At 58.4% G+C, this 27,906-nt stretch overlaps 2 protein-coding genes across 6 annotated transcripts; one reads left to right on the top strand and one right to left on the bottom strand.

The window, feature by feature from the left end:
- Positions 1-218: 218 nt before the first annotated feature.
- On the top strand, positions 219-10,811 carry NFE2L1 (NFE2 like bZIP transcription factor 1). 4 transcript variants are annotated; one of them, XM_074849602.1, is made up of 7 exons: positions 219-298; positions 1,058-1,262; positions 1,701-2,212; positions 6,980-7,195; positions 7,791-7,880; positions 8,286-8,447; positions 8,800-10,811. In XM_074849602.1, the coding sequence occupies exons 3-7, from the start codon at positions 1,703-1,705 to the stop codon at positions 10,123-10,125; spliced, it is 2,304 nt and encodes a 767-aa protein (XP_074705703.1). In that variant the 5' UTR covers positions 219-298; positions 1,058-1,262; positions 1,701-1,702; the 3' UTR covers positions 10,126-10,811. The 4 variants fall into 4 exon arrangements, with proteins under 4 accessions (XP_074705703.1, XP_074705706.1, XP_074705705.1 ...); XM_074849604.1 differs by having other exon boundaries at positions 264-298; positions 1,061-1,262; XM_074849603.1 differs by lacking the exon at positions 219-298 and adding an exon at positions 645-863.
- Positions 10,812-16,165: 5,354 nt separating this feature from the next.
- On the bottom strand, positions 16,166-27,818 carry CBX1 (chromobox 1). Of its 2 annotated transcripts, none has more exons than XM_074849688.1 (5): positions 27,664-27,818; positions 19,340-19,515; positions 18,641-18,818; positions 17,797-17,891; positions 16,166-17,110 (listed from the first exon to the last, which is right to left on the bottom strand). In XM_074849688.1, the coding sequence occupies exons 2-5, from the start codon at positions 19,477-19,479 to the stop codon at positions 16,966-16,968; spliced, it is 558 nt and encodes a 185-aa protein (XP_074705789.1). In that variant the 5' UTR covers positions 19,480-19,515; positions 27,664-27,818; the 3' UTR covers positions 16,166-16,965. The 2 variants fall into 2 exon arrangements, with proteins under 2 accessions (XP_074705789.1, XP_074705790.1); XM_074849689.1 differs by having other exon boundaries at positions 19,340-19,512; positions 27,664-27,802.
- Between the last annotated feature and the right edge of the window lie 88 nt (positions 27,819-27,906).

Raw genomic sequence — 27,906 nt, 5'->3', positions numbered from 1 at the left:
CTCCTCTCCGATTGGTCCAGCGCGCGGCCGCCGGGCCAAGCACGGGGGCCAGCGGCGCTATCCGCGCGCCGATTGGCCGCTCAGCCTGCCCATCCAGGCGGCGGCGGGGGCGGGAGCAACACCTCACCGCCACCTTCCATTGGACCGTCGCTCCGTCCCGCCTCCCCTTCCCGGTCGCTGATTGGCGGCGGCGCCGCGCGAGGCGGGAGGGGGAGGTGGTTGGCCAGGGCGGGGAGCGGGAGCGGGGCCGGCGGCGGCGGCGGGGCCGGGAGCGAGCGGCGGCGGCGGCGGCGAGCGGGTAGCGGCGGGCGGCGGCGCGGAGGGGCGGGCGGAGGGGCCGGGGCCGCGGCGGCGGTGCGGGGGGTGCGGGCTGGGCCTGCGGGGCGGGGCGGGGCGGGCGGTGCTGAGGGGATGGCGAGGCCGCGCGGCGGGGGGGGGGGCGGGTCACGAGGCGTGGGGGGGGTCTTAAAGGGCCCGGGGCGGGGCGGGGGGCGCGTTTGGAGCGGCACATGGTCCCGCCGCCGCCCCCTTGCTCGGTAGCGCTGGGACCCCCCCCGGCACCGGGAGGGGAGAGCGGGCAGCTCCGGTGCCTGGCGGCTCCTCCCGGGAGCCGCCCCGCCGGGCTGGGGGCGGGCGGCCCGGGAAGGTCGGGCCGGGGCCGCGGCGGGAGGGGCGAACCCGGGAGTCCTCGGTCTGTTCTGCCGCCCGTGGCGAGCCCGTGACGGGTTTTTGTAGAGCTGCTGGAAACGGGGCGAAGGAGTGAAAGGGAGTCGGAGCTGGATTCCTTCAGAGAGGGGGGAAGTTGACGCACCAGCCTAAGAATAGCTCAGGGAGGGGAAGTACGGACAATATTGTCGCCAGAGGTAACTCCGCGGCGTGAGTGGCTGTGCCCGTGTTGTGTCAGGAAAATCCACCTCTCGAGTGAAATTCGCTCCGTTCCTCAGCGCCCCGCGCGCGGGGAACCCGCCGTTTCCCGGTGTAGTAGGTCCATGTGCAATGTTTAGGGTGGTGCCTCGTCGGCGCCCTTATCGCGTTTGCTCTCTGGTTTATATTTCAGCAGCTGATGAAATCGCGGCCAGGAGCGGAGGAGTCTTTGGACCTTCCCATGATCGGGACCTTTGACTTGTAAAAGGTTCATTCAAGAAGCTTCGCTGACCAGAAGAGGGGAAGAGCAGCCGGTTGTGGGAGGGAGCAGACCCGGTCCTGGAGCGTGGGGAATTGGGGGGGCGAGAGGACGTCGCTGTATGTGGAGTTTTTGGACAGTAAGTCACGTGGATTTTGTATGGAGCTGTATGGTCTGTGTTATAAAGCGGTTCTGGAGGAAAGAAAAGGGCAAGAGAGGGTGGAGGCTGTCTTCTGGGGAGAGTTTGTTGCTTCGTGAGATTTAAATCTTTAATTACACTCTGCTGGCCGACCACTGAGTTCCAGAATTTCAACAGGAAAACAAAGTCGTCCTGAACCCAAAGTCTTGAACGTTCTTTAAACTTTTATCCTGTTGTTTAGCGATAACCTGAACGCCGAAGTTGTTGTTTTATTTTGTTTGTTTGAAAGTGGGGCAGAGGAAAGACAAACCCAACCAACCTGTTGTGTGGAGAATTCATCTGACGCTGGTGGTTTGGTTTGTTGGTGGTTGGTTTGTTTTTTTTTTTTTTTTTCCGAATTCCCAAACCCTCCACCTGTTTTCTTTTCTCCTCCACCAGAAATGCTTTCTTTGAAGAAATATTTCACCGAAGGCCTCATCCAGTTCACCATTCTGCTCAGCCTGATTGGCGTTCGTGTGGACGTGGACACCTACCTGAACTCGCAGCTCCCCCCTCTCCGGGAGATCATTCTTGGCCAGAGCTCCGCTTACACCCAGACCCAGTTTCATAACCTGCGTAACACCTTGGATGGATATGGCATCCACCCAAAAAGCGTAGACCTGGACTATTACTTCACCGCTCGCAGGCTGCTCAACCAGGTGAGGGCCCTGGACAGGTTTCAGGTGCCCACCACTGAAGTCAACGCCTGGTTGGTGCACAGAGACCCCGAAGGTTCCGTGTCCGGTAGCCAGCCCAGCGCCGGCATCACCCTAGAGAACGGCAGCGGCCTGCAGGATGGGAGCAGTCCTGACAACGGGGTGAGGGAGAGCGGAGCTGAGCAGGGCTTTGGGGAAGAACTGGAAGATTTGGGAGCGGTGGCTGCCCCGGTGAACGGAGACCTGACCAAAGAGGTAGGCAGGATCTTCTTTTGCCTGGGGTGGGAGGGGGAAGGGAGCCCTTGGGGGGGCCCTTGCCCTCTGGGATTCATCCGAGGGAGCAGCACTTGGTACGTCGTGTGTGTTTAGCACTTGGGAAAAGTGGGTCCCTGCCTGGGAATGGCGTAATACTAAATTATGGTTCAGTTAGAAGGCTCCAGAGGTATGTGTGGGGTGGTTTTTCCCATTTTGTTTGGTTTATTCTTGGTCTGCAAGTAACAGTGAAAGGAGGGAGAAAGGGTTGGGGTCAGCATTTCAACCTGTGCGCATAGCTTTGTGTTGTGAAACCGATAAAACCAGGCAGGGAAATAAACAGGGGCATTGGGTAACAGCCTCATCCCAGGTGTCGAGCGGGCGGTTGGGTTACTTGGCTCTGGAGTTCATCCAGTGGAGATGTTTATTGCTTGGTTTTCATCACAGACGGGTGGGGAGAGGTGAACTGGAAAGTGGTTTATTTTTTCTGTCTGAGCACAACCTTTCGGAGGCCGTGATGCAATGTTGGTCCCCGGGAGCTGCTGCTCTTTTTCCTTTTTGGCACCGCTCTCTTTGTCACGGCATGTTCGGCGTCTCCCTGGCCGTGGTGTGGGGGATGTTCAGTGCTGCTTTGCAGCGTCGGGTCCTTCCAGCGTCGTTCTTGCGTCTCATAAATTGTCTCTCGGACGAGCTGCTGGGCATGGGAGGGGGGAAGCCAAATTCAACTGCTGCCACCCCTGTCCCCTGCCGCGAGGGGTGGGCAGCGTGGCGGGCAGCTGTCGCGGATGCCTTGGGCTTTTGTCATGTGGCTTCGGCGCAGCAGCAGGCAGGGAAGGGAGTGAGGAAAGCGGTGTGAACGCGTGCGGGCCGGAGAGACAAAGGTGACGATTGTTTCACGTTCAGTTATTGACGGATGAGCGGCGGGATGCTGCCGCGGGAAGCGCGGGTGGTGCCTCGGCTGGAGCTTCCCCCTCCCCGCGGGGATCTCCTGGCTCCGGAGGCCTTCGGGAGGTTTCACTCGTGAGAGTGAAAACCCCGCTCTGGGTTTACAACCGGCGACCTTGGAGGCGTCAACGAGAGGATCTTGGGTCGCGGAACAGAAAGGCGAATGTTCACACGTTCAGCTTTTTCCCTGATAAATCGAGAGGGGCAGTTCCCTGTCTTGGGAACGGGGGAGAATTTGATGAAACGCCTTGTTACAAGGTCAGGCACAGCCCGTGCAAGACTTCGCCGCCCTTCCCCAGGCTGAGGGCGTCGGGCCTGGGGAGCCTTTCGAGCGCAGAACAGAGAAACCGGGCGCAGATTTTAGCCAGAAACTCTGCAGATTTGAGCGCCGAGAGGCCCGTAACTGTTTTCCAGAGGCCTGTTTATTTTTGCCTTAAAATACAGCCCTGCGTTAGATCCCGTCACACCCGCGCACGGGGTGCAGCTGCAGACCCGGCCGGCTCAGGCTGGACGTGCCGGGAGCGAAACCCCCGGCCAGGCCGAGCGATGGCGGGTGGGAAACCCGCTCCTCCGCGCTGCGGCCTCGCTCCGCTCGGGGACGCGTGGGGAGATCCTGCTCTGCACCTTCCTTTATCGCGGGTGTTCAGGCCTCCCTGTTCTTCTTCAGGTCTCTATTAATTTTTTTTTCCTAAACGCTTGGTTTGGGCAGGAGGGGACGGTGATTTTTCTGTCTCTGTATTTTTTTTTTCCCCCCTGAACACTTGCTTTGGGCAGGAGGGGAGGGTGTTTTTTCTGTCTTTTTTTTTTTTTTTCTTTTCACCCCCCCCAAATGCTTCGTTTGGGCAGGAGGGGAGGGTGATTCTTCTGCCTTTTTTTTTTTTTTTTTTTTTCCCCAAACGCTTGGTTTGGGCAGGAGGGGAAGGTGATCCTTCTGTCTCCTTTTTGTTTTTCCCTGAACACTTGGTTTGGACAGGAGGGGAAGGTGTTTTTTCTGTCTTTTTTTTTTTTTTCTTCCCCCCCAAACGCTTGGTTTGGGCAGGAGGGGAAGGTGATTCTCCTGTCTCCTTTTTGTTTTTCCCTGAACACTTGGTTTGGACAGGAGAGTAGAGCAATTTTTCTGTCTTTATTTTTTTTTTTTCCCCCCCAAACGCTTGGTTTGGGCAGGAGGGGAGGGTGTTACAGCACCTGCAAGGTGCGTTGTGCTGCCGGGGGCACAGCGCCCGGGCACCCAGCGCCAGGAAATCCCGGCTGCCGAGCCGGCCTCGCACACCCACGTCACATCGTCACACCGTCACCCGTCACATCACCCTCTCTTCTCCCCACCCCGGGGCCAGCAAGACCGAACTCGCTGCTGCTGTGACGCTTCAAAGCACCAAGTCTTATTTCAAAGCGTTCCCCTAGTGGGTTGGTTTTCTATTTTTTTGGGGGTTTGGGGTTGGTTTTTTTTTTTTTTTGGTGTCTTTGTCTGGAATCTTGACTCCCCGGTAGGCGCTGAGCAGCCGCCCAGCCTTTCCGACGGGAATATTGTGCGAGCGATGCGGCTCCTGGCAGCTGCTGCCTCTGGAAAGCACCTGCAGGGCTCAATCCTTCCCCCCTCCCTCCCCAACCCGTTCGTTAGGTGGACGATGACGATATGCAGATAGCTTTAGGGCCGGGGTTTAAATTTTTCCATGACTTTTCCCAGCGCTTAAAATATTGCGACTCCCCGCGGGTCGCGTGGGCCAGGCGCGACCTTGCTGGGGGAATTATTAATAATTTTAGGAGCTGGAGCTCGCCCTTGGGCGCGGTGCGGGGCTCCGGGGGGTGGGCTGCAAGCGGCAGCCTTGGGGAATCATCCAAAATGGGGAATTCTATTTATTATTTTTGAATTTTTTTTTTTTAACCCAGGGGTGCCCACTCCCCCTTAGCCTAAAGACAAAGCTCGGTTTAAACCCTCTGCAGCATTGGGGGTGGGGAAGGCGGGAGGCACCGCTGCCCGGTGCCATTTCCACAACAGGAGGATAAAAATACGCGGCCGTCATGACATGTGATGAGCTGCTGGTGCTCAGCCTTGGCCCGGGGTGACAAAGCCCCCCCCCCCCCCCCCCTCCAATCCCAAGATTGATTGGGGGGGGGGGGGGAATCTCCTTACACTTGGCCTTGCCGCGATTCCCGCTGGCTCTCGGGGTGGGCTGTGCCCGAGGTGGGGGTCTGGGTGGGGGGTGAGGAGCAGGCGGGGGGTTGTGCTTTAACACCCCCCCACCCCCCCCCAATTGACTGACCGGGGCGCGGCGGGGGGGTGGAGGGGGGGCGGGTGTCGCTCTCTCCGGGCCGGGGTCTCCCGGGGGGGGCGGGAGCCAAGGTCACCCCGGTCTTTCCTCCCTCCCCTCCCCTCCCCTCCCTCCCTCTCTCCGCGGCGGGGCGCAGCCGGGCTCTGGGATGAGCCCCCCCCCCTCCTCCGCCGCCGGCGCAGGGCGAGGCCGGGGTTGGGGGGGGGGGGGGCGGCCCCGCTGCGCCAGGGCGGGGGAGCGGCCCGGTGGGCGCCGCGCGGTCGTTCATTGGTTGAGGCGGCGGCCGTCGTCGCCGTTGATTGGTCGGGGCGGTGGCCCTCGGCGGTGCGGATTGGTCGAGGCCGCCGCCCGGCGTGGGGCGGGGCTTGGCGGGTGCTATTAGCGGCGGGGGGCGGGGGCGTGGCCCGGCGCCGCCGCAGCCCGGCGGGGCGGGGCGGGGGGCGGGGCTTGGCGGCCGCCGCAGCCAAGGTAACGGCGGGGGAGGGGCGGGCGGGGCGCGCCGCAGCCCGGCCCGGGCAGGGCGGCGGGAGCCGAGCCCAGCCTGAGCCCGGCCCAGCCGAGCCCGGCCCAGCCGAGCGGGGGGCGCCGCCGCCGCCGCAGCAGCTAACCGCTCCCGGGGGGGGCGGGGGCGGCTCCTGCCGCCGCAGCAGCGGGGCCGCGGGCACCTGTGGCCGGTGGGGCGGAGCGGAGCGCGGCTCCCCGGCCGCCCCGGCTGGCGATGCGTGCGCGGCACCGCGCCCCGGCCAGCCCGCCCCGCCGCCGCCTCCCCCCCGCCCCGTTCCCCCGGGGACCATGATCGGCGTGTGCCGCGGCCCGGGCGGCAGCTGGGGACATGAGAAAGGTACCGGGGCCGCTCCGGTGGAGGGAGGGCGGCCGTTCCCCGGTGCTGCGGGGATGCTGCCGGGCCGGTGGTGGCGAGGGAGGGAGCGGGGCGGATAGCGGAGCGGGGGGGGGGGGGGGGGGGGCGGATGACCCGGGGGAGGCGCGGCGCGGCGGCGCAGGCTGCCGGGAGGCGGGGGCTGCGGGGCGGGGACCGGCGGTTTGGGCGCAGGGCAGGCTCCGTGGGCGGCGGGGGTGCCCCGGGGAGGGGGTGAGGGGGGGGGGGTGGGGGGTTGCGGGCAGCCCGGGGCCGGCGGTGGCGGCTCAAGTTGCATCAGGTGGGTGGAAATGCGGGGATTTTCCTGCCGGCGCACCCCACCCCTTATGCAAATGGCCGGGATGGCACCACGGGCTGATGCAAGGCGGCCACGGCGCAGCCACCGCCGCGACGTGGGCCCGGGCGGCCCCAGCCGCCTCTCCCGGTGGCGGGCGGGCGGCCATGGGCGGTGGGGAGGGAAGGGCCGGCCTCGCCCGCCATGCAGAGCCCGCAGAGCCGCTCTCGGGGATCCCGGGAAGCAGAAAGGCCCCGGGTCACCGAGGGAAAGCGGGGTGCCCGGCGGGTGGGCTGCGGGTCAGGCTTTGGGGGGGATGGTGGGGGTGGGGGGGGGTCCCTTGGGAGGGGCCGGTGGGTGGGGACCCTGCCCAGGGCTGAAGGAAAATCTGGTCTGTCTTTCAGGACATCGATTTGATTGACATCCTGTGGAGACAGGATATTGATCTCGGCGCTGGGCGAGAGATTTTTGACTACAGCCACCGTCAGAAAGAGAGCGAAGTGGACAAAGAGCTGAGCGATGGGAGGGAGCGCGGGGACAGCTGGAGGAGCGGAGGGAATGAGGGCTTGGATAGAAACCTACTAGTTGATGGAGAGACCGGGGAGAGTTTCCCTGCGCAGGTAAACACCCCCCGGGCCGGCCGGGCTGGGGTCTGCGCCCGCCGTGATGCAGCGTCCCGGGGCTCCGCGGTCCCGCCGAGGCGGAGCGCAGCGGCATCGCGTGTGACTTTCACCCGGGGATCTGCTGAGCCGTAGGATAAGGGTTTTCCCCGGGTGGACGAGAGGATTTGATGCTGGGAAAGCGCAGGCTGCCTGCTGGGCCGGGGAGCCGCAGCGAAGGCGGGCAGGGGAACGGCCGTGTCGCCGTCGGCAGGACGCTAGGACGAGGGCAGCTGGTTCTTGCTGTGTCTTTCGGGTGTCTGGCAGAGGCGGCGGTGGCGCGGGCAGGCGCAGAGTCCCCTCCAGCCCGTAGCCGAGTCCTTGTGCTGGCAGGAGGTGAGGCTCGCCGGGAGCACAGGCAGCACGTTTCCTTTCCCCGCTGCGCTCGGGGAGGGGGGGGGGCCGTTCTGAGCAGGAGGATGGAGCCTGCGAAGCACTGGGTGGGGCCTCTGGCTCTTTTTTGGATGCGCTGTAATAAAACCCTGCTGTAAGGAGCTCGTTTCTCATCACCACCTCTCTAATCCCGCGGCTACGATTGCTTGTGTTTTTACATCAGGTGCCCGGTGCGGAGGATCAGACAGCCCTGTCCCTGGAGGAGTGCCTTAGGCTGCTGGAGGCCACCTTCCCTTTCGGGGAGAATTCAGAGGTGAGCGGATGGGGCGACATTTTCTGCCCCTCAGCAGATCCGGAGGCAGCAGCGGCTCTGCCTCGCTTGCTCGCCGGGGTTTCGCTGCCTCTTGTACCCCTAAACCCAGACCGCAGAACCGGGAGTAAATTGGGTTAGGCTGCTTAAGGAGGCTCCAGGCATCGTGCCTGCGAAACTAGCGGTGGTGGAGGGAGGCGGGGGGGGGGAGGCGGGTGGTCACAATTAATTAAAAGACTTGCTTTGCTTCTCATTAGTTCATAGCGAACTGTGGAGGAATAGCCGCAACCGGTTTGCTTTGAACAAAGGAGAAGCGATTGCCCGCGCGGAGGTGGAAGGGCATTGGGGATTGCTGGCTGCCTGGCCGCGGCCGAGCAGCCGGGGACTGACTCTGCCTCACGTGGTTAGTTTCCAGCTGCGGATGTCTCCACCCTGAGCGAAGCCGTGTCCGGCGAGAGCAGGTCTGCGGGCATCCAGACCAGCCTGCTGTCTCCTCTCCTCGCCGAGACCGAGTCGCCCTTCGATCTGGAGCAGCAGTGGCAGGACCTCATGTCTATCATGGAAATGCAGGTGAGCTCGAGGCGGAATCCCGGGAAGGCGTTTGTCCCTCCAGCCGCGCGTCGTTGCTCTGTCAAATTTAGGTCCGATGGCTCGTCCCCAAGCGCCCGATTCCCGGACAGTCGTGGTTTGGGGTTGGTCGCAGCTGCTTTGGCGTTGTCCCCGCCGGCGCGGTGACGCTGTGCTGCCCGTGCGGCGCTTGCTGCTGCTGTTTTAACCCTCCTGCGGCTGGCGGATGCTGTCGGGGAGAGCTCGTGCCGCGGGATCCAGCAGCGCTCTCCGGTCTCTTTTTTGGCACGCGCCGGGAGCGAAGGCAGGGCTGGAGCGCGGCTCGTTTCACCGAGCTGTTCCGCATCTCTTCCAGGCTATGGAAGTGAACAACACAACCGCTGAAACCCTGTACAACAGCACGAGCGGAGACCTGCTGACTTCTAACTACAGCCTGGCTCCGAACACTCCCATCAATCAGAATGTCAGCCTGCATCAGGCCTCTCTGGGTAGCTGCTCACAGGATTTCTCCCTCTTCAGCTCGGAAATCGAAAGCCCCTCCATGGCTGGCAGCTCGGCCCTGCTCCAGCTGGCGCCGGACAACTCCACCGGCCTCAACAGCACCTTCGGCTCCACCAACTTGAGCGGCATCTTCTTCCCTCCGCAGTTGAACAGCACGGTCAACGAGACGGCCGGCCCCGAGCTGCCCGACCCGCTGGGGGGTCTCCTAGACGAAGCCATGCTCGACGAGATCAGCTTGATGGACTTGGCCATTGAAGAAGGTTTCAACCCGGTGCAGGCCTCGCAGCTGGAAGAGGAGTTTGATTCCGACTCAGGTCTTTCTCTGGATTCTGGCCACAGTCCTGCTTCTCTGAGCAGCTCAGAAGCCTCCTCCTCCTCCTCTTCTTCCTCCTCATCCTCTTCCTCCTCCTCGTTTTCTGAGGAAGGAGCTGTCGGCTACAGCTCAGACTCTGAAAACGTGGACTTTGAAGAAGCGGAAGGGGCGGTTGGATACCAGCCAGAGTACAGCAAGTTCTGCCGCATGAGCTACCAGGACCCGTCGCAGCTCCATTACTTGCCTTACCTGGAGCACGTTGGCCACAACCACACCTACAACATGGCGCCGGGGGCGCTGGACCCCGAGGAGCCCAAACTGCCCAGCGCGGGGAAGAAGAGCAGCAAGGAGAAGCCGTCCGAGTTCCTGGATAAACAGATGAGCAGGGACGAGCATCGAGCCAGAGCCATGAAGATCCCTTTCACCAACGACAAGATCATCAACCTGCCCGTGGAGGAGTTCAACGAGCTCCTCTCCAAGTACCAGCTCAGCGAGGCGCAGCTGAGCCTGATCCGCGACATCCGGAGGCGAGGCAAGAACAAGATGGCTGCCCAGAACTGCCGCAAGAGGAAACTGGACACCATCCTCAACTTGGAACGGGACGTCGAGGACTTGCAACGGGACAAGTCCAAACTGCTCAGGGAGAAGGTGGAATTCCTCAAATCCATCCGCCAGATGAAGCAAAAGGTGCAGAACCTCTACCAGGAAGTGTTCGGCCGCCTGCGGGACGAGAACGGGCAGCCCTACTCCCCCAGCCAGTACGCCCTGCAGTACGCCAGCGACGGCAGCGTCATTTTGATACCTCGCGCCGTGGCCGACCAGCAGGCGCGGCGGCAGGAGCGGAAACAGAAGGACCGGAGGAAGTGAAGGGCCGGCGACGCGGGAGGAGTGGGACACTCGCTCAAGTGAGAACTGGAGAAGGGCTGAGCCTGGAAGTACTTAGAGGAACTTTCATGCCTTCTTATCCGATATATCTTCTCAAAAAAAAAAAAACAAACGTGACTGCTGCCGGTCAGTGTACGGGAGAGACTGCGGGAGCTGCAGGCTGATGGTGAGGGCTCCCTGCGGGGAGGGACGGGGACGAGCGCACCCTGCACTGGCGAGCCCGGCGCCTTCCACAACCTGGAATCCTTTGAGCGCAGGACACGAGCTGGCATCACTGGTGGTGAGATTGGCAGAGGTGGAAAAAAACTACTGTTAGGAACTGGCTTTAAATAAGAAAAGAGATTTAAGCAAACGAACTTAAAACAAGTTATAGGAGAGACATTTTTCTGAACTTCCAAAGTTCTGTGATTTCAGGTAGTTGGGTTTTTGTTTTTTTTTTTGTTTTTTTTCTTTTTCTTTTTTCCTTTTCCTGAACCAGTTTTGACATCGGTGTGTGTGATTCAATCTGACTTAACTCCAGATTAACCAACATCCCTTCCTAGATCAGACCAGTGCACACATGGAAACACAAGTGGTGTGACTTCCATTAACCCTTTCCAGTCCGAGGAAGCTCAGAGGGGGCTCACAACCGTTACGTGTGGAGGAGCTGTGATGCCTCGGGGCCGGGGATGGGATGGGGGGGGGGGGCGGGGGGGCATGTAGAGCTTTAGGATTTTAGGGATGGGGCGGGAGGGAGGTGTGTGGAACTGGAGAGGGTTAACAGAACCAGTGCGATCTGCGTCCCCTACCACACTCGGAGCATGTCACTGCCGCCGAGCCAGCGCCGTGCTGGGCCGGCACACGCAGCAGCCTGCATGCAAACGCTGTCTTCTCCCACTGACGGGCTGGGGAACTGCTTGAGGAGGAAGGTGGGGAGGGTCGCTGGGCCCCCCCCCCTGGGGGCAGCGTACAGCACAAGGGCAGCGGAGGGTCCCCGCCCCAGGCCGTGGGCTTGTCACTTATAGAAATTAGACAGCTGTTAGGATTCCTGTTTCTTAACCGCGCTTTGATTTTTAGGGCTTCAGCCCTGTTTTTCCCTATAGGGTCTAGAGTGCTTGTGTTGAGTAAAAGGGAGAAGCCCAAACGTTCAAAGCTGCTAAATGTTCTCTTTGCCATAAAGATTCAGTGTAACCGTGTGATCACATTATAGGATTCTCTTCTGTCCCTAGGTGTTGGTCTGACTTCCTTTGTTTTCAGGAGGGGGGTGGGGGTAGTGCCTTGATCACTGTCCGTCTCCGCCACGGAGACGATCCTAGAAGCTGTATTTACAATATAGCACAGCTGGGAGTGTACTGACTTTACCAGCAACTGAAAAAGCTTAAAAATGGCTTTTCCTAGCCAGTCCTGTGCATGTGATACGGGGTGAGGGCGGCGCGTCGGAGGGAAGACTCGGGGTGGTAACTCAAGGGAAGGAAACCTGGTAATGCAGGAGGGAGGCCTGGAGCAGCCTGCGGCGCTGCCCCGAGGGAGGAGGTCTGGCCCCGGGCGCGGTTTTCCAGGCTACGGGGAAAGTAGTTGGATCTCGGGGCGCGTTGCGGGGGGTTCGGTGCGTTCGTTGCGGGATGGACTCGCCGAGGCCCCGGCGGACTCTCCGTCCCGGACTCCTGAGATTCAACGGCTTTACTTACGCGTGAGACGAAGCACAAGTGGTGGAGATGTGGGTGTGGGGAGGTTGGAAGGGAGCCCTGCGTGTATGTTTTAAATTATTTTCCTCTTAGAAACTTTATTTTAATGATCTGTGACCTGTCAGGGAAAGAAGAGAGATTGTGTGAGCACAGGACAAAAATAAAACGGCTTATTCACTGTACAAGCATGTTTCATGGATTGATTGTTTTTTTTTTTTTTTTAAAGATTAAGCATGTCTGGGCAACAAAACAGCCTCTGCTTGTGGGTCCTTCTCCCCCACAGTCGCTCCTGGCTCTGTTGGGCTGGGCTGAGCTGGGAGCAGGTTGGGTTTGCCTCCAGCCGGGGTCTCTGAGGGAGTCGCTGCCATCCCAGCCTGCAGGTAACAGCCTCGGAGGGGAGGAAAATGAAAAGCTCCTCGCTTGTGGGAAACACGACACACTCTTAAAGCAAGCCCAGGAGAAGCGTGTTCCTAGTTAAAGGTGGAGCAAGTCCTGGCCTCAGCCCAGCCCCGTCCCCCTCCTCGGCGCTTCGACTCCTGGGGCCGGAGCCTCGTGTCCTGCTTTGGGCGAGCAAATGGCATCGGTGCAGCTCGAACCCTCCCCAGTGCTGCCGCACAGGCCCCACCTTCCCGGCAGGTTTCAGCTGTAGCGTTGGTGACGGAGCCAAAGTTTAGTCAAGCCTGAGTATCCCGGCTCCCTCCCTGCGGGACGAGGCCCAGGCAGGCCCGAGGAGACCGAGCGGGGAGGGCCAAGCGTTTGTTTGGAGCAGTGGAGCCGACAGCGGGGCACTGCTGAGCCCCCCCACCTCGCTGCCTGTTTGGGCTAGTGGCCGGGGGAAGGTCTGGCTGCGAGCCCGTGGGCAGCTGCCAGGCCAGCGCTGGCTCCAGCCCCTGGTTTGCAGCCTCGTTGCCCAGGCAGGGCTCAGCAGAACTCGGTTCCCACCCATCCGAGCTCAAGGACAGGCCCTGACTTTGCTGGGGCACAGGGGAGCAGCATGGGGACGGGGACAGGCAGCTCTTAAGCTGGGCTGTCACCAAAAACCTCTGGCTTAAGCCAGGCAGGGACCCAGGCCCTGCAGAAGATGCCACGCGCAGCTCGGATGAACAAAGTGGGGCTGGAAAACTGCTCCTGGGAATTGCTGATGCACCAGCAAGAGACTGGGCTGGTGCTGAATCGCTGCACTTAAAAAGTAGCATTTTGGGATGCCTGTGGCTCAGCGCCCTGTCAATCATTTCTATATATTTTTTTCATTCTAGACGCCTTTCTCTAAGGCTTTAATACCCATCGCTTTATTGGCACGTTGCGTTTTCTCATCTGGCGGCGTTATTATGCAGCAATTCCTGCGCCCTGATGTTGAATATTCAGTCAAAGCCAGGACGCCTGGGTGAGACGCCGCGGCGGGGGCACCAAAGCCTCGTGGCCACCAGCCTTGGCCACCTCCCTTGGCCACACACAAGCCGACAGCGCGCTGCCGGCCCCGCTCTGCTCCCCAGCGGTCTTCCACTGGGCTTCCCGTGGGGCAAATGTCATTTTCCTGGGGATTAAACCTCTCCTTACAGGACTGGAAGAGTTCATCTGCTCCTGCTGCCGGAGTTGAGCCCAGGCCAGCTCTACGCACAGCAACAGCTCAGCCAAGGGGAATGCGAAGCATTAAAACGCACACTCTGAGGTGCTTCCCGTCTCTCTTCCCAGGCTCTAGGGTATTTATTCCAGATATTCCTTCAGGGGCTGTTTTAGAATGTAATACCGGCTTGCAAAAAGAACCCGCAAGGGTTTCCCCGCCCCGGTGATGCTGTGAGAAGGTTACAGCCTTCCCGGCGGGGTCCCTGCCCCCTCCCTGGCCGGAGAAGGGAAGCAGAGCCCAGAAGCGCGGGTGCAGGAGGGACGGACACACGGCTCTACCCCGGTTCTAGTCTCCCTTTGCCAACTCTTCCCCGCAGAATGGGACCTTTTACGTCACGTCTGCGCTCACACACGTCCTTGCTCACGCACAGACGTACCAGCAAAGCCCCCACCTGCCTCTCGGGAGGTTACAGGTGAGCAAAACGCTGTTCCCCAGCCTCTGGTACGGCTTCAAAGCAGCGAGGCTGACAAAATCCATCCCCCTCCGGCACCGAGGGGCAGCGATTTGGGAGCTCAAGCAGCTCCTTACCCCCGCTGCTGTCAGTCGCCTGTCAGAGGCGCAGGCTGCCTGCCAGCCCGTAATCAGGTGAAGCGCAGACCTTTCATTTGCCGAAGCAGGAAGCACTTAGCCACCAGCGGGGCCTCGTGCCTCTGATCTCGGCGAGAGACGCGGCTCAGCGGCCCTTTGAACCGGCGTCCGGCTGCCGCCCGAGCCCTCAGCGCAGCGGCCTCGCGCCGGCGCGCTCGCTGCCTGGGCCAGGCCCTGGTTTTCTGCCAGGCTTCGCTGCGGCACGGAGGAGCTGCCCCTGCCCTGCCCCGCTTCGGGCAGCCCAGGGCAGCAGCGAGCCTGGGGAAGACCACGTCGCCATCGCCCACAGCTCTCTGAGCACGTTACGAGGGTCGTGCCGTTTTCTCCCGTGCCTCGGTGTCTCCAGAGGTGACTCAGTCCCGCTTACACAGCACCACAGCCAGGGACAAGCGGGACCCAGAGATCTGGTGCCTGCCTGCAGCTCGCACGGGAGCCCCCACGTACTCCACAGTCCCACCCCCGGGATGGAACAACCGGCATCTTCCAGCTACCTGCTGCGATCGATCGCCCCAGAGCCTCCCCAGGGAACTGCAGCTTTCTTACGTTCAATTAAGTGGACGTTACCCCTTCCATCTCTAGTGATTAATACAGGTTTAATTGCTGCTTCTGCTGGCTGCTGGGGCAGGGCAGACATTTCGCCATCCCACCGGGTATAGGCTTGTGCTGTTGTGAATAACCTGGATTTCAACCGGCTGCGCAGTTTTGCAGCCCCGAGTACCAGCGAGGGGCTGGCAGAGCCCCTGTTCAGCCCTGAACACCCCCCAAAACCTCGCTGCAAACACTAGAAACCCCCGAGCCAGGAGCCACAATCCTCCTCCCAGGAACGCTTCGGCCCACCCCGCCGTCCACGCTGCTGCGTGGAGCAGAGAGGACGGGTCTACTCTTCTCCACACGCAGGAGCTCGTGGCCTTCAGCGGGGCCACACCAAGACTAAAGCGAGGCCATCTTCATCTTCAGCCACCCAGTCACGAGAACCATCGCCAGAGCTTTAATAACCCGTCCGTAAACACAAAGTGACAAAGTCTGCTCAACGTTCCGATGAGAATTGAGGTAAAGGTCACTTACCCCGTCTCTGGTGCCGGGTCCTGGCGAGGAAACACACGCTCCTGACTCAAGCAGCATCTTGCTACATCAAATGAGGTCCCGCATCACAGCTAGTCCTCTTGTCTCCAGGGGCGAGACTCGACTCGGGCCTCTACACACTAACTTCTACGACACTTCTCTTCTCCAGACAGAAGTCAACATAAACCAGAACCTGCTGTCAGCTGCTCCAAAGCTCCTGCTGCTGTCGACACCCAGATCGGAGCCACCGGCTACCCTGGGCTGCATCAGAGCGAACCTCGCTCCGAGAACCGCGAGCGCAGGATCCCTTCCCTCCGTGACCTGCTCTACACCTCGTCCCTCATCTCACGCACAAAGAGCTGGAGGAAGGAGCAAGGTAGAGAAGAAAAAAATCAGCATTATAAATCTAAAATTTTATTGAGACAAAAAACTGACAGAGCTTGGTATGAAGTTAAAATCCAAACACGTACTTTACATTTAAACAACGTTTTCACAGAAACCTAAACACATGCTTTTAAAAAAAGGTTTGTACAATGCAAGTCTAGATACATACCACCCTACAAGGAGGTGCCAGGAGTCTGGTGGGGCTCATGACTCCAGACATTAAATAGTTCAGTATTTGTAATAAATCTGATTCAAAAACAAACAACTCAGAAGATTCAGGGTAACACATCCGGCTCCAGCACCAACGTCTGGCTTCCTACAAACAATCACTTGTTATGGGAGAATATGGAATTGATTTTTTCTCTTGTGCTGCTGTTGGTTTCCTCTCCCTCCCACAACTAAAGGGTTCCCAATGCTGCTGGCTGGACAATCAAATTAAGGTGAGAAAAGGAACAAGTAGTCAGAAGTCTCTCTTCCCCCCAATTTTGAGAAATAGCACCTTAGAACGGAAAGAAGGGTAGAAAGGCTTTTAAAGGGTTAAAATCCATTCCCGCCCCGCACCCCACCCTCCCACATACAATGCATGTGTCAGTAACTGGCAGTTCTGCTTCAGGACAATACGAATCACAAGTTTGCATTTTCACAAGTCTCCCCTCACCCCCCCTATCCCCCCCCCATTCCCCCCCCCCCCCCCAAAAAAAAAATTGCTCGCAGGGTTTTGAGGATCTTGGCTCCAGAGATTTGGACATTCACAGTTTCAGTCTCATGTCAGTGTCCCTGTCTCCCTAGTTCTGTCATCAATACTGGGCTCTTTCCCTCCCCCTCTGCTTTTTTTTTTTTTTTTTTTCTGAATTCAGGTTCTAAAAAAGATCTGGAAATGATCTGGAACATTGTCACCAGACCTCATCTCCCCAATTAAACAAGAGAACAATTTCCCCACATCCCTCCCCCCCAGCCCCCCAAAACCAATACACCAGTAAATAGCAAAAGAAAAACAAAAAACAAAAAACCAAAAACCTACACACATGCTACGCCGTAAAAATGCAGAGTTAACACTATTGGGAAGAAGGCTGTGGGTTGCTGAGATGGTCTTTGAAGAATAAGCAGTATCCATCTGCACTCCCTTTCCCCAGCCCACCCATCACCAGTGATAGTCCTTCATGGAAGGGGCTTTGCTTCCTCTCCCACAAGCTGCAAAATAGACAGCCTTGAAACAAACACCCCAATTTCCCCCCTAACCCCCCCGCCCCCCAAATATCCCCCCTGTGTTTCCTTCCCCCTCCCCAAATTGAGCCGGGCTGGTTTGAATCTGTACACAGCATGAAGCTGCATAAAGCAGTTGAGCAGCTGCAGGGCACAGAAACCATACTGGTCTCTTCAAAGGGCATCTTCTCCAGCCATCTCTACGCTCCCAACCGAGCAGAGCTGCGTTCTCTCCCTCTTGCTCAAACCCACAGTTCAGATCTTTATACAAAGGCTGGCCAGAGCGGGCGCCAGGGGTTAGTTCTTGTCCTCTTTCTTGTCATCGTCCTCTGAGGGGTAGGAATGCCATGTCAACCTCTCCTCGTAGAACGAGATGACCACCTGCGGGCACTTGATGTTGGCTTCCTTGGCAGGGACCAGGTCGGCCTCGTCAGAGTTCTTCCTACAGGCCAGAGCAGAGGTGCAAGTTAGGGGGTTGCGGAGAGGAGGCGGAAGAAGTGGAGACCGGAGGAAAAAAAAAAAAAAAAAAAAATCAAGAAACGGAGTCCCTGCGGCGCTCGGGGGGGATCCAAGAGACCCCTTCGTGAGTGGCTCTGGAGCAGGGAGAAGCAGCACGTGAGCCCAGGAAAAATTCAGGCGTTGAGTTCAGCTCCGTGTTGTCGGGGACGAGGGGAGAAGCCGAATCGAAGCTGCGGCCCTGCCCCCAGCCACTCCGTACTTCTGAGACGGCGCAAAAGCAAACGGCTCCCACACCTACGCCTGAGTGGTTTAGCTCCCACCTGTGCCAGCGACAAGCCCTGGGTCACTACAGCCGAAGGGGACGCGGTCATCGTCACGGCTCTCCTCTGGGTGCAGCCTTCCGAAGCTGCAGCCCGCGCCATGACACCAAGCCCCTCTTTCTCCCCCAAGCTCGCGCCTGCTGCGGGGGGACACCTTAAGAGCCACACAATCCCGAGGGCCCTACCTGCTCGTTTCACATCCACGTTAGCCTCAGCGCAGAGGGTCACCTCAGGCGGCAGCGCCATCGCAAGAGATTTCATGCCAGGTAGCAGGGACTCCCCAGGCGCAGGTCCTTCCCTCTCTGGCACAGAATAAGTGAAGAAGTGACAGACACAAAGACACACTCACCACTTCATCAGGAACATGAGCTCCCCGCTGGAATCCGTGGCACCAATGATTCGCTCTGGCTCAAATCCTCGGGCGAAGCCTCGCGGTTTCTCCGACTGAAAAGAGACAAGTTTCTGTTTGTAGCATCACCCGGGGAGGGGACAGCCACAGCCCTGTTTCTGGTCACCGGGACACCCCGGTGGCTGTTCAGAAAGCTTCTGCCTATCAGATGCTCGGACTAGAACGACTAAGGCCAGCGGGGAGCTGAGGAGGCCGCTCAGGTGTGAACCCACCACACAAAGGCGATCTCCTGCCGGGCCCCGGGCAGCACGGCGGAGCGCCCTGCTGATGCCACGAGCAGAGGATTTCATTTCCAAGGTTCTGCTGGTCAAACTCTTGCGCTGGCCAAGATTCAGCAGCTCCAGGGATGAAACCCAGACTGCAGAGTCTTTTACTGTCCCTTTTCCCAAGCAGCTATGAGCCCCCTGAGCAAGATGCTCTCTGCTCCACCTTGTTCTCCCTCTTCAAGGGGCAACTCCTGCCTCCTGTTTCACCCCGCGTGTGGTTCTTCAGGAGAAGCTGGGGCTCTGTACCCTTTTGGTTCAAGAACTGGCCTTTCAATTTAGTGCTAGGACTGGCTCTGGATTCACGAAGAGGCCTGGCTTAGGCAACAGCTCACGCCTCCTTCCGAAAGCTACAGCTTTTCAAAAGCACTTCAGGCTGTGTCTCACTGAAGTGCAATAGTTTCCCTTCCGTGCAGGAGAACAGTTTGCCTGAGGTTTTGGAGCGTGGCTGCTCTAGCTCCCGGACACCGTGCCAAGCGCAGGGGTAGGGAGGTGAGCACAGAAACCCCACCCTGCCTCACCTCCTCCTTCTTCTTCTTTGGTTTGCTCTCCTCCCCTTTATCCTCCGTGTCAGACTCCGCTTTGCGCTTGCTTCCCTCAGACTTCTCGCTCTCATGTGCGGTTTTCTGTGACTGAAGGAACTCTGCAATGAGGTCTGGGCAGTCGAGGTTCTCCTCTGGCTCCCATGTGTTATCTTCACTGCAATCAAAGACAACAGCTTAGTTTTACGTCGGGGCAGCTTGCTGCAGCTTTCCCTGCCAAGAAAAGCCCTGGACACCAGGTCACGAGGAGATGGCGAGAGAAGCAGCAGAATGGATGTGGGTGTCCTCACCCCGTGAAACAGGACCCTGCCCTGATCTGGGCAGGGATGCCAGGGGGCAGGGCAGTTATTTCGCTTCTCAGGAGAGAAGCAATTCGTTTTATCTGGCTGCTTGTTTCAGACTAGGTTTAGGGCAGGGGGGGGAAAGCCCCACCAGGGCACTGCACAGCCTGTTTGCAAGGCAGAAACGGGACTTTCTCACCGAGGCTGTGCTCTCGTCGCCCTGATTAGAGCTCGAGGCATTTAGAAGCACCATTTCTATCGTTACAGCTGCCCTTGGCCTGTTAGCTCCATTTTACAGACAAGGAGAGGTGCGGGAAGACTGAGCTACCTGCCCGGAGGCTTCAGCACCGGGGCAGCCCAGCACCCGCCCCGCAGCAGCGGGCAGGGAGGCACTTACTCCGAGAAGCCTTTCCACTTCAGCAGGTATTCCACTTTGCCCTTCACCACTCGCCGATCCAGGACCTTCTCCACCACATACTCCTCCTCCTCTTCCTCTAAGACCTCTTCCACTTTCTTCTTGTTCTGTTTTTTTCCCATTGTGCTGGCCAGTTTTTCAGCTTACGGGCGACGCTGCTGAAAGAGGAGAAAGAACCACACGTTGTGTGTCAAGGTCAGGTTTGCCTTTGCCAGGCAGCAAACACACTGGATACGCAGAGGCAAAGCACAGCACAGGAATGCTGCTTTGGAGAAAGAAAACAGGCACATACAAAGTAGGTAACACAGGAAGAGACAGGCCAGGATGGTCCTGCCAACTGAAAAGGCAAACAGGAATCTCCAGCAGCTGCTGCTGCATTTCCACAGTGCCTTTCTGACACACAGCTTTGGCCTTTTTGTCTCACCAGCACCTTATTTCACCAGTTCCATCAAGCCTCTGCCTGATTCCACTCATACTTTGTCTCTGTTTTCAGCACACCATGTCTTGACCTCGCTGTTCCCATGTGTTGCCCACCACCCTCCAGAAACGAAGCAGCGTCCTACCTCAGCTGCTCCACACCTTCTTCCTCTGCCGAGTCCCACATCTCCCCCCCCCAGCCTGTTTTCTCCCCTTTCCTCACCTCGCTGACCTGCCCTTCAGCTGAGTTCAACCCTGCCTTGAGCTGCAGAAAGCATCTGCAGAGCTGTGCAGCAGCGGGAGGGAGAGAGCGCACCGCTGATATTAACTGAAAGTTAATAAATAGTTAATCCAAGTTAAATACAAGTCACAGTCCTTAATACTGAGCTCCCCGTGTTCATTTCTTTGCTGGTTCATGCATGTGCACTCTGGGATATTTATTTAACTCACCAACCCAGAATATAGCTTTTTTTTTTTCCTCCTTATCATCCAGAGCTGTTTAGACAGTCAAAAATTCCTGCATATATATCCAGCACTTGCTGGGAAGCGGCAGAAGCGATGCAGAGCTCTCCGGCCCGACACAGCCCACGGCTACCTGCCCTGGCTGCCGCAGCACACAGGTAGGGCCTGGGCACAGCTCTGCTTTCCACTCACGCCGGGGGGGGTGGGGGGGGACGACTGCAGAGGAGGAGCAGCCCTGCCAACACGCCCGGCGCTTCCCCTAGGCTGAAACGAAACACCTCGGAGAGCCAAAAACCACAGAGAGGCCCCGCTTCCCTCCTGAAACCCAGCTCGGACCAGTACGAGCACCGCAGCCAGGCAGAGCCAGGGTCAGAGTGTGGCCCCGCTGCTGCTGCTGGGGATGGCCACCCACCCCGTCCCTGCCCTCTGGCCCTGCTAAAAACACCCCCGGTCCTTGCAAACGCTCTCCAGCCACTTCTCTGCTGGCACCAGTTACACCAACAGGTCCCAGCCCCACAGCCAAGACCCTGAGCCACCACAGGGCCCCGCGAGCGGCATCTCCTCACACGGGAAGGTTTTTTTCTTTAGGTTTAAGAAAAATATCGAGCCCTCTAGTACCCTGACCTCATCGCCAGCCTCTGCTTCAAAGAAGTCTACGCAGCCAGCTGAGCGTGCTGAACAAGTTGCACTGATTTAGATCGACCAAAGGGTCAGGAGGTTCCCAGTCTCCCCATCTGTTATCTCCGATGCGCAGCTACGCCATCCCGGAGAGCCACTGGCAAAGCTGGCAACGGGGCCCAGACTGCCTGAAACCAAGTCTGTACCTCAGCCTCCCAAAAACCCCACCCTGCTGAACAGCTGCCCGGGAAGCTCTCACAGCCTAAGCGCTGAGGAACAGGACTGCTTTTTTATTCCAGTAAAATACATATCTTCTGCCAAGCAAAATGACTGGTGAGCAGGTCAAACATTACCTGCCTGGAAACTTTTGTTTTGCCGCTTCGGGTTATCATGAATCTTCTAGAATAAATTTCAGCTGGCAAAATCTATGCAAACTGGGGCTGGTTTATATGGCAAAACAAAAATCCTGCAGATTTACACTGGCTTGAAGGAGATATCAGAGTTCAGCAACAGTCTCAGCTCTCGGGGTACAGCTGGATGAGCTCCCTAGCGCACAAGATGGTGCTGAGCTGAGCAGCTGCTGTTAAGAGCATCCTTCAAAGGAGAAGGCTTAAAACCAGGCCCCACAAAGCTCAAAAGACGTGCCGCCAGTTCAGACCAGCAGAAGCCACAGCAGAGAGGATGAGAGGGAGCACAGCCAAACCAGCCTGCTCCAGCCCACCCCGTCTCTGCCGTTATCTCACAGACAGGGCTTGAGGGCAGCCGAGGAGCGTGGAAGAGCACAGAGGGAGAAAGCAGCACTTCTCTGCTTGGCAGGTGCTAGACCAACGTGTTTATGCTTTGGATCCTGCTACTGCACTGCTGCTTTCAACCTGACCTTGGTGTACGAGCTGTGCCAGCACCTGGGCACTCGCTCCGCAGGGCAACCGGCCTCGGGCCGCGCTTGCTGCCAGACAGACATCTTCCCTCTACACCCCATCTCTGCACGCACCAGCCGTGAGGCGACCGAAGCTGCCTTGCTCGATGGCAACGTCGGGGTAGAAGGAGGAAAGGAACATCTTCCCCCTGCCACAGCCCCCAGAGTTGGGGGTTGCTCATGAACCAGGCAGAAGACTGGTATACAGGCTGGGCCAAAGTGGCTGCTAGCATCTTGGGGTGCTTGGTGGTCACTGAGCAAGTTCAGAGGTCCCAGAGCCCGGGCTCTGCATCGCAAGCCTCTTCCTCCTTCTGCTCATGTTTAGCACTAGACATCTCCCCTGCCTTTAAACTGGTGGTCTCAGAAGGGTCAGCACCTGAACAGGTTGCAGAGCAGACATGGACGAGGGAAGAGCCTGTTCTGCTGCTGCACTTGCTGTGTTTGCAGAGCTCCAGCGTGCACCAAGGGTGAAAACTAACCCCCCTCCAAGTGTTAAATGAAGTGAGAAGTTCACTGCCCTGTACAGACCAGCAGCTGAGGTGGTGGTACAGATATTCCCAAAGACAGGCAGTGCCTCCCCCATGGATCCTTTATTCAATGCCAGAGGACACCCACCCCCCCATGGATGAAGTTTTACTGCCCTATTCAATGAAAAAAACCCGACCACCTGGAAACAGCCCACTGCAGAGCCATACAAGAACGTGCATCAGAGGGGCTTTTCCCTCCTCAACTCTGGGCTGGAATACACCGACAGCATCTTCAATCAGCCGCCAGACAGAGGCAAAGCTGAAGCAGTGAGGCTCCTGGTCGCCTGTGGACTGGCCGAGGAGGGGGCCCGGCTGCCTGGCACCGACTCAGCTGGTGTGCAGTACAACAATGTAAAGCCTCCGACCCACCGCCAGCATCTAATCCCCGAGCAGGAGCCAGCGCTGCAGCAGGAAGCTGAGAGATCGTGTTTCACTCTGGAATTCTTCAGGCAGTTCCTTCCTCCTGCGCAGGACAGCCTTCCTCCTCTCCATCCTCCTCCTCTGGCACCGCATGGCCGCTGGAGAAGGAGCTGAGCACGCCACGGCAGAGGGGATTCCCAAGGTGCTCTCACAGCTCCGACTACAACCAGCAAATACTCTCCGAGACAGCCTGCAGGGGTGAGATCTCGGGCTTCCCCTCTCTCAGCAGGGACTTCTGGTCAGCTGCAGCCAAAAGGACTTTAGTCGAAGGTGCTGTGGTTACTGCTTGGAGATAGACTTGGTTTTAAGGCACCTAAGGATGCTCAGCTGGATCGTTGGGCCGCTTGAGCTGCTTCATAAGAAGATCAAAGAGTCTAACGGTAGAGTCTGGCCAAGCTGAGCCCAGAGGGGAGTTGCTAAAACTAGAGGTGGCGTGTAGGCCGGGTAGGTGTGGAAAGGGAAATGGAGAGAGGCACTAGAGCGATGCGACGCTGAGGATCCATCATTCCATTGTGGTAAGAGCTGGGCAGAGAAGATGCAAGTCCAAGGCCAGGAGCACTTTGAGAAAGAGCTTCCCAAAAGGAGGGACAAACATACCAGTGCAAAGGGCTGCAGCGACCATACTTTAAGCATATGGCAGGCAGCAACGTCTCCAAAGTCCCCAGGCACTCGGGGCCTCTTCCTTTCAGCAGAGGTTTCCCCGTTTCTGACAGAGGCACTTACACCACAGAGCACCAGTGTCACCCCCTTGCAGGGACCTGCTCTGCCTCTGTGGGTTCTCAAGATGTCTGCTCCAGGCAGGCCCTGGGGCCTGCTCGGCCCCTCAGCACTCATCCCCACCGCTGGTTTTGTCTCCAGAGCCCCCAAGCCAGAAAGGTGCTCCGGGCGGGGAAGGCCAAGCTGTAGTTCACAGCATCTGCTGCTAAACCCGGTACAGATTTTAGCATTCGAGCCAGCAGCACAGAGACAAGCTGCTGCACAGGCCTCTCGCTGCACTGCAGTCAAAAATGCAGCTCGAGTGTGAGAAAGGGACTTCAGCCCCCCCGGAGGGGGGTATGAACTCAGCTTTATCTGCGAAGCATCTGAGCTGCTCCCCACACCCTCTTCCTCTGCATCACAAATGCCTCTGTGGAACAGAGTGCCTGACAAGGATTTCAGCCTTCTGTGACCAGGAACATCCAAACCCTCCAATTTTTGTTATTAAAAACAAACCACAGCCACCCAAAGCACTGGCTGGTTTCTAGTCTCTGGAGGAAGGGGGAGAGGTTGAACAATCCCTGTCTACTTGGAAAGGCAGCGCAGACTTACCCCATGCTCTGCCCCCCACATCTCCAGAGCTTTCAAACAACCACATTTCATTCTCACCGAGTTCCTGCGCGCAGAGGTGCAGAGCGAAGCCATTTCATTTTGCCTGAGCCTTTCCGGGGAAGGCAGACAACTCCTGTTACGTTTACACGAGCTCTCATGTAAACTCGTGAGTTTACATTCTCATGTCTATAGAATTTGGGGCTAGATGGCTCCCGCCTGAGAGAGATCTCATCAGTAGTATGTTTCCTAAAATTCAGGTTCAACTTTCTATACTTAATGCATGAAAAAAGTTAGCTTATAGCGAAAAATATGATTTCAAGACAAATTCAGGATGGGCTTATGCCAAATTTTCCATTTTCGTTTGCTGCTTCTTACCTAACACTCAAGGCAAAGCTGAAATCCTTTGTGAAGAGGAAAGCAGAACAGAGAGAGACCAAAAGAATAACTTCTTGGTCTGCAGCTAAGAGGAAAAGGATCCAGGGCACACCTAAGCCACTTGAAAAGAATTCAAACTCCGGTAAAAGGCCACGAAGAATGAGGCTCAGCACAAAGGTGCGTACGAAAGCCTGCGTTACTGGGGCAGGAGGAGCAGACGGAGGAGCACGAGCTAGCCCTGACAGCACGACATCGCAGTGGATCGGCGCAAAGCACACGCCGGTATCGTGAGATCTCCTGGAGAACAGCACCCAGGTAGGAAACCACTACCAGACAAGTATAAATACACTCCGCCCCGCTGGCTGGGACACCTTCTTTGGAAGATCGTGAAGCTCTACCTCATACCCTTCGGTGATGCCTGGCGCTAATCTTTTCAGTAGAAAGTTTAACAAAGGAAAGGAAGACCAGCCTAAGAAGAAAAATGTGGAGACCCAGAGGTTTAATTTGAGTCCAGACTAGTTCCATTAGCTGCACCTTAAAGGATTAACAGTTCAGCTCAGCTTTAATGAGTTTTAAACTTAAAACATTTCCTCCTCCTGCCTTTCTCAAACTTGGCTGGGATCACTCATCTCTTTAAAGACTTATGAGCACGCCAAGTTTATTCCACACGCGCCAGGGAAAGGCAGCAGGCATCTTTCTTTTGAAGTGGGAACAAGCATGTTAAGTCTTCCACTCTCCAGAACCTGAAAACAGCAGAAAACATTTCTGGAAAGTTTGAGTGAAAGCTCAAGCCTTTGAGCGGAGACCAAACTAAAGAAAAGCCACAACCTTCAAGCTCAGCCACATCATTTCCAGTTAAATTCATGATCCATGAGAGAATGCACCTCTGGATTTAAGAGAAACACACATGCAGCAGTAGGAACGTTACCTCCGCGCTGAAAGAGAGAACGTGAGGTAAGAAATCCTGTCACGCAGACAGGAATTTTGTTATGCGGCAGCAGACACAACTTCTGAACTCCTCTAGATCAGATAAACGCTCACGGAATCAGAGCGGGGATTCGCGTTCTTCTTCTCCCTTTTGTATAAAGATGAGAAAACTTTGCCCCAAGTGCTGCAGCTTTCCAGTGCCCCCGACACTGCACCACCTCCCTCTCCAAGAGCCACCCTGGCCCCCACAGCACCTTCCCCTGCCACCCTTCATCCCCAGTGACGGAGGGACCGCATCGGGGGGCACTTCCCCCAGCAGCCCCGTGCCCAGGAGCTGCCTGCTGGCGCTCACAGGCCCTTCACCTGGTTATTTGTGCATTTCACTGGCATTGGGCAGCGGGGTTAGAGCAGCCACATCTGTTTCTCATCGTTTTCACTACCAGGATCTCAAGCACTAATAGGAAACCATGTCTGGGTTGCAAACCCAATGGGGGCTCCAAACATATCCATCGCAAAATCCTCTCTCAAACGCACAAGAGATTTTTTTTTTTTTAAATTAATAACATCTTTCATTTAGAGCCTACAATTATTCAGCCAGAAAGCCTTCTTATACTTCGATCTCTCAGTTTTATAAGGACATGCTTGCTGCTTCCAAACTGATCAACCCCAACGCCAAGAGCACTGCCCATCTCTGGGATCCTCACACTCAGCCCCCCCTCCACAGTCCCTGATGCTCCCCACCCAGACTCAGGCCACCTTCCAGACTCTGCCATCTCCTCCACGCCACACCGGCGCGGGTCAGCTTCACAGCACAACCCTGAGCCAAAGCCCGCTGCCGCCCTCCTGGCCAGCCCCTGCGCTCCCAGGGCAGCTCCACATCTGGCATTTCCTTGGCAAAACCTCGCCACCTCCTCGTCCGGAGATACAAATCCCATTTTGGCTCCATCATCTTCCCTTTCCAGAAGTTCTACTCTTCCCCCAAATGCTTTACAACTCCCATTCCAACTGCAGCTTGACCCCCCCCAGCTCCCAAACCTCCTGCCCCGGCAAAGGAGCCGGAGGAAGCCAGCCCTGGCCAGGAGCTGCCCCGACACCCACCCCACGCTGTGGGTGAGCAGGGACTCGACCCAAACACAGCTCTTTCTCCGTCTCCCCCTCCCCTTCTCCAGCACATCCCTGCTTCCACCTCCTGCCAGCCACAACTTCCCTTTTCCACCTCCTGCCAGCCCCACGCCGAGCTCTCCGCAGGGGAGCTCTCCCCCCGCCCCAAGGCCCCACATCCCCCGGTTTGCTCCCCAGCAGCTCTCCTTCCCCCGGCCCCCCGGGATCGGCTGCCATCCCGCTCCCTGCCCTCCCACAGCCTGTTGAGCAGCTTCCCGCTCATTCTCCCCGCCAAAAGTTGACACTCGTCCCCTCCCCGCTCTCGGAGCCTGAATCCCGCTCCTTCCTCAGCCTCCCCCTTTCCCCAAAGCTCTCCCCCAGAGAACACCTCCCTCCCCTTCTCCTCACCCCAGGGGATCCACCAGTGGTTTTTTTAAGCACTGTCCCATCCAAATGCCACCTTCCCCCCCAGAGCAGGGTCCCTGCTCCAGCCTCTCCCCTCCCAAAGAGCAATTCCACCCTGCAGCCCCCACCCCAGCCCACACATCCCCATTTCCCCAGACCCTCTGCAGCAGCCCCTTTTTCTCTCCTCATGCACCAGCCCCCTCCCAGCACCCATCTTTCTCCTCCACCCAAAGGCACACTCGCACCTCTCCCCCCACCCTCTTCTCCAGCCCTCAGGCCCTCCCTCAGCTCCTCCGCTCCCCAAAGGACCATCCGGGCCCAGCTTTGTCGCCGACCCAGCCCCTCCTCGCTCCGAGACTCGCCTTTCCCCCAGCACGCAGCCCTTTGGAGTCGCACGACCCCGCCAACACATCCCCCTCTTCCAGCACCCCCAAACTCCCCCCTAACGCTTCTCCCAGCACCCCAACCCCCCCCTTTCTACTAACCCGCCTCTCCTAGCACCTCAACACCTCCCCCCACTAACCCTCCTCTCCCAGCACCCTAAACACTCCCCTCCACTAACGCGCCCTACCCCAGCACCCCAACTACCCCTCCACTAACCCCCACCCCCTCGACCCCCCAGCATCCCACCGCCCCCCCCTCAACCGCCGTCTCACCGCCCTAAACACCATCTCCCGCAACAACCCCCCTCACCCCACCCAGTAACGCCCAGTTTCTCCCCAGCATCCCTCCCCCCGCTCCCCCCAACCCCCAACGCCCCCCACCCCCCTCAGCTCTCCACACCCCCACCCCACTCCCCCCCCCCCGGCCCACCCGCGGCCCTCACTCACCTTGCACAGCCCCGCCAACGGTTCCCGAGGGGAAGGGGCCTGCGGGGCGCGGGGGCGGGCGGGCGGGGCGGGTCGGGTGGCGCCGCGGGCCTGGCCGCTCTCCGTCCGCCTCCCTCGAACAAAAGAGCCCGGCCAGCCCCAGTACCCGCCGCACGCACTGCGCCTGCGCCGCGACCCGCACCCGCCCGCCCGCCGCGGGGCACCCTGGGAGCCGTAGTCCCGTCGCCGCGGGGCACCCTGGGA

The sequence above is a fragment of the Strix aluco genome, chromosome 24, assembly GCF_031877795.1.
Source record: "Strix aluco isolate bStrAlu1 chromosome 24, bStrAlu1.hap1, whole genome shotgun sequence".
NCBI lineage: Eukaryota > Metazoa > Chordata > Aves > Strigiformes > Strigidae > Strix > Strix aluco.
The sequence above is the reverse complement of the archived record's forward strand: the minus strand, read 5'-3'. Positions and strand labels throughout refer to the sequence as shown.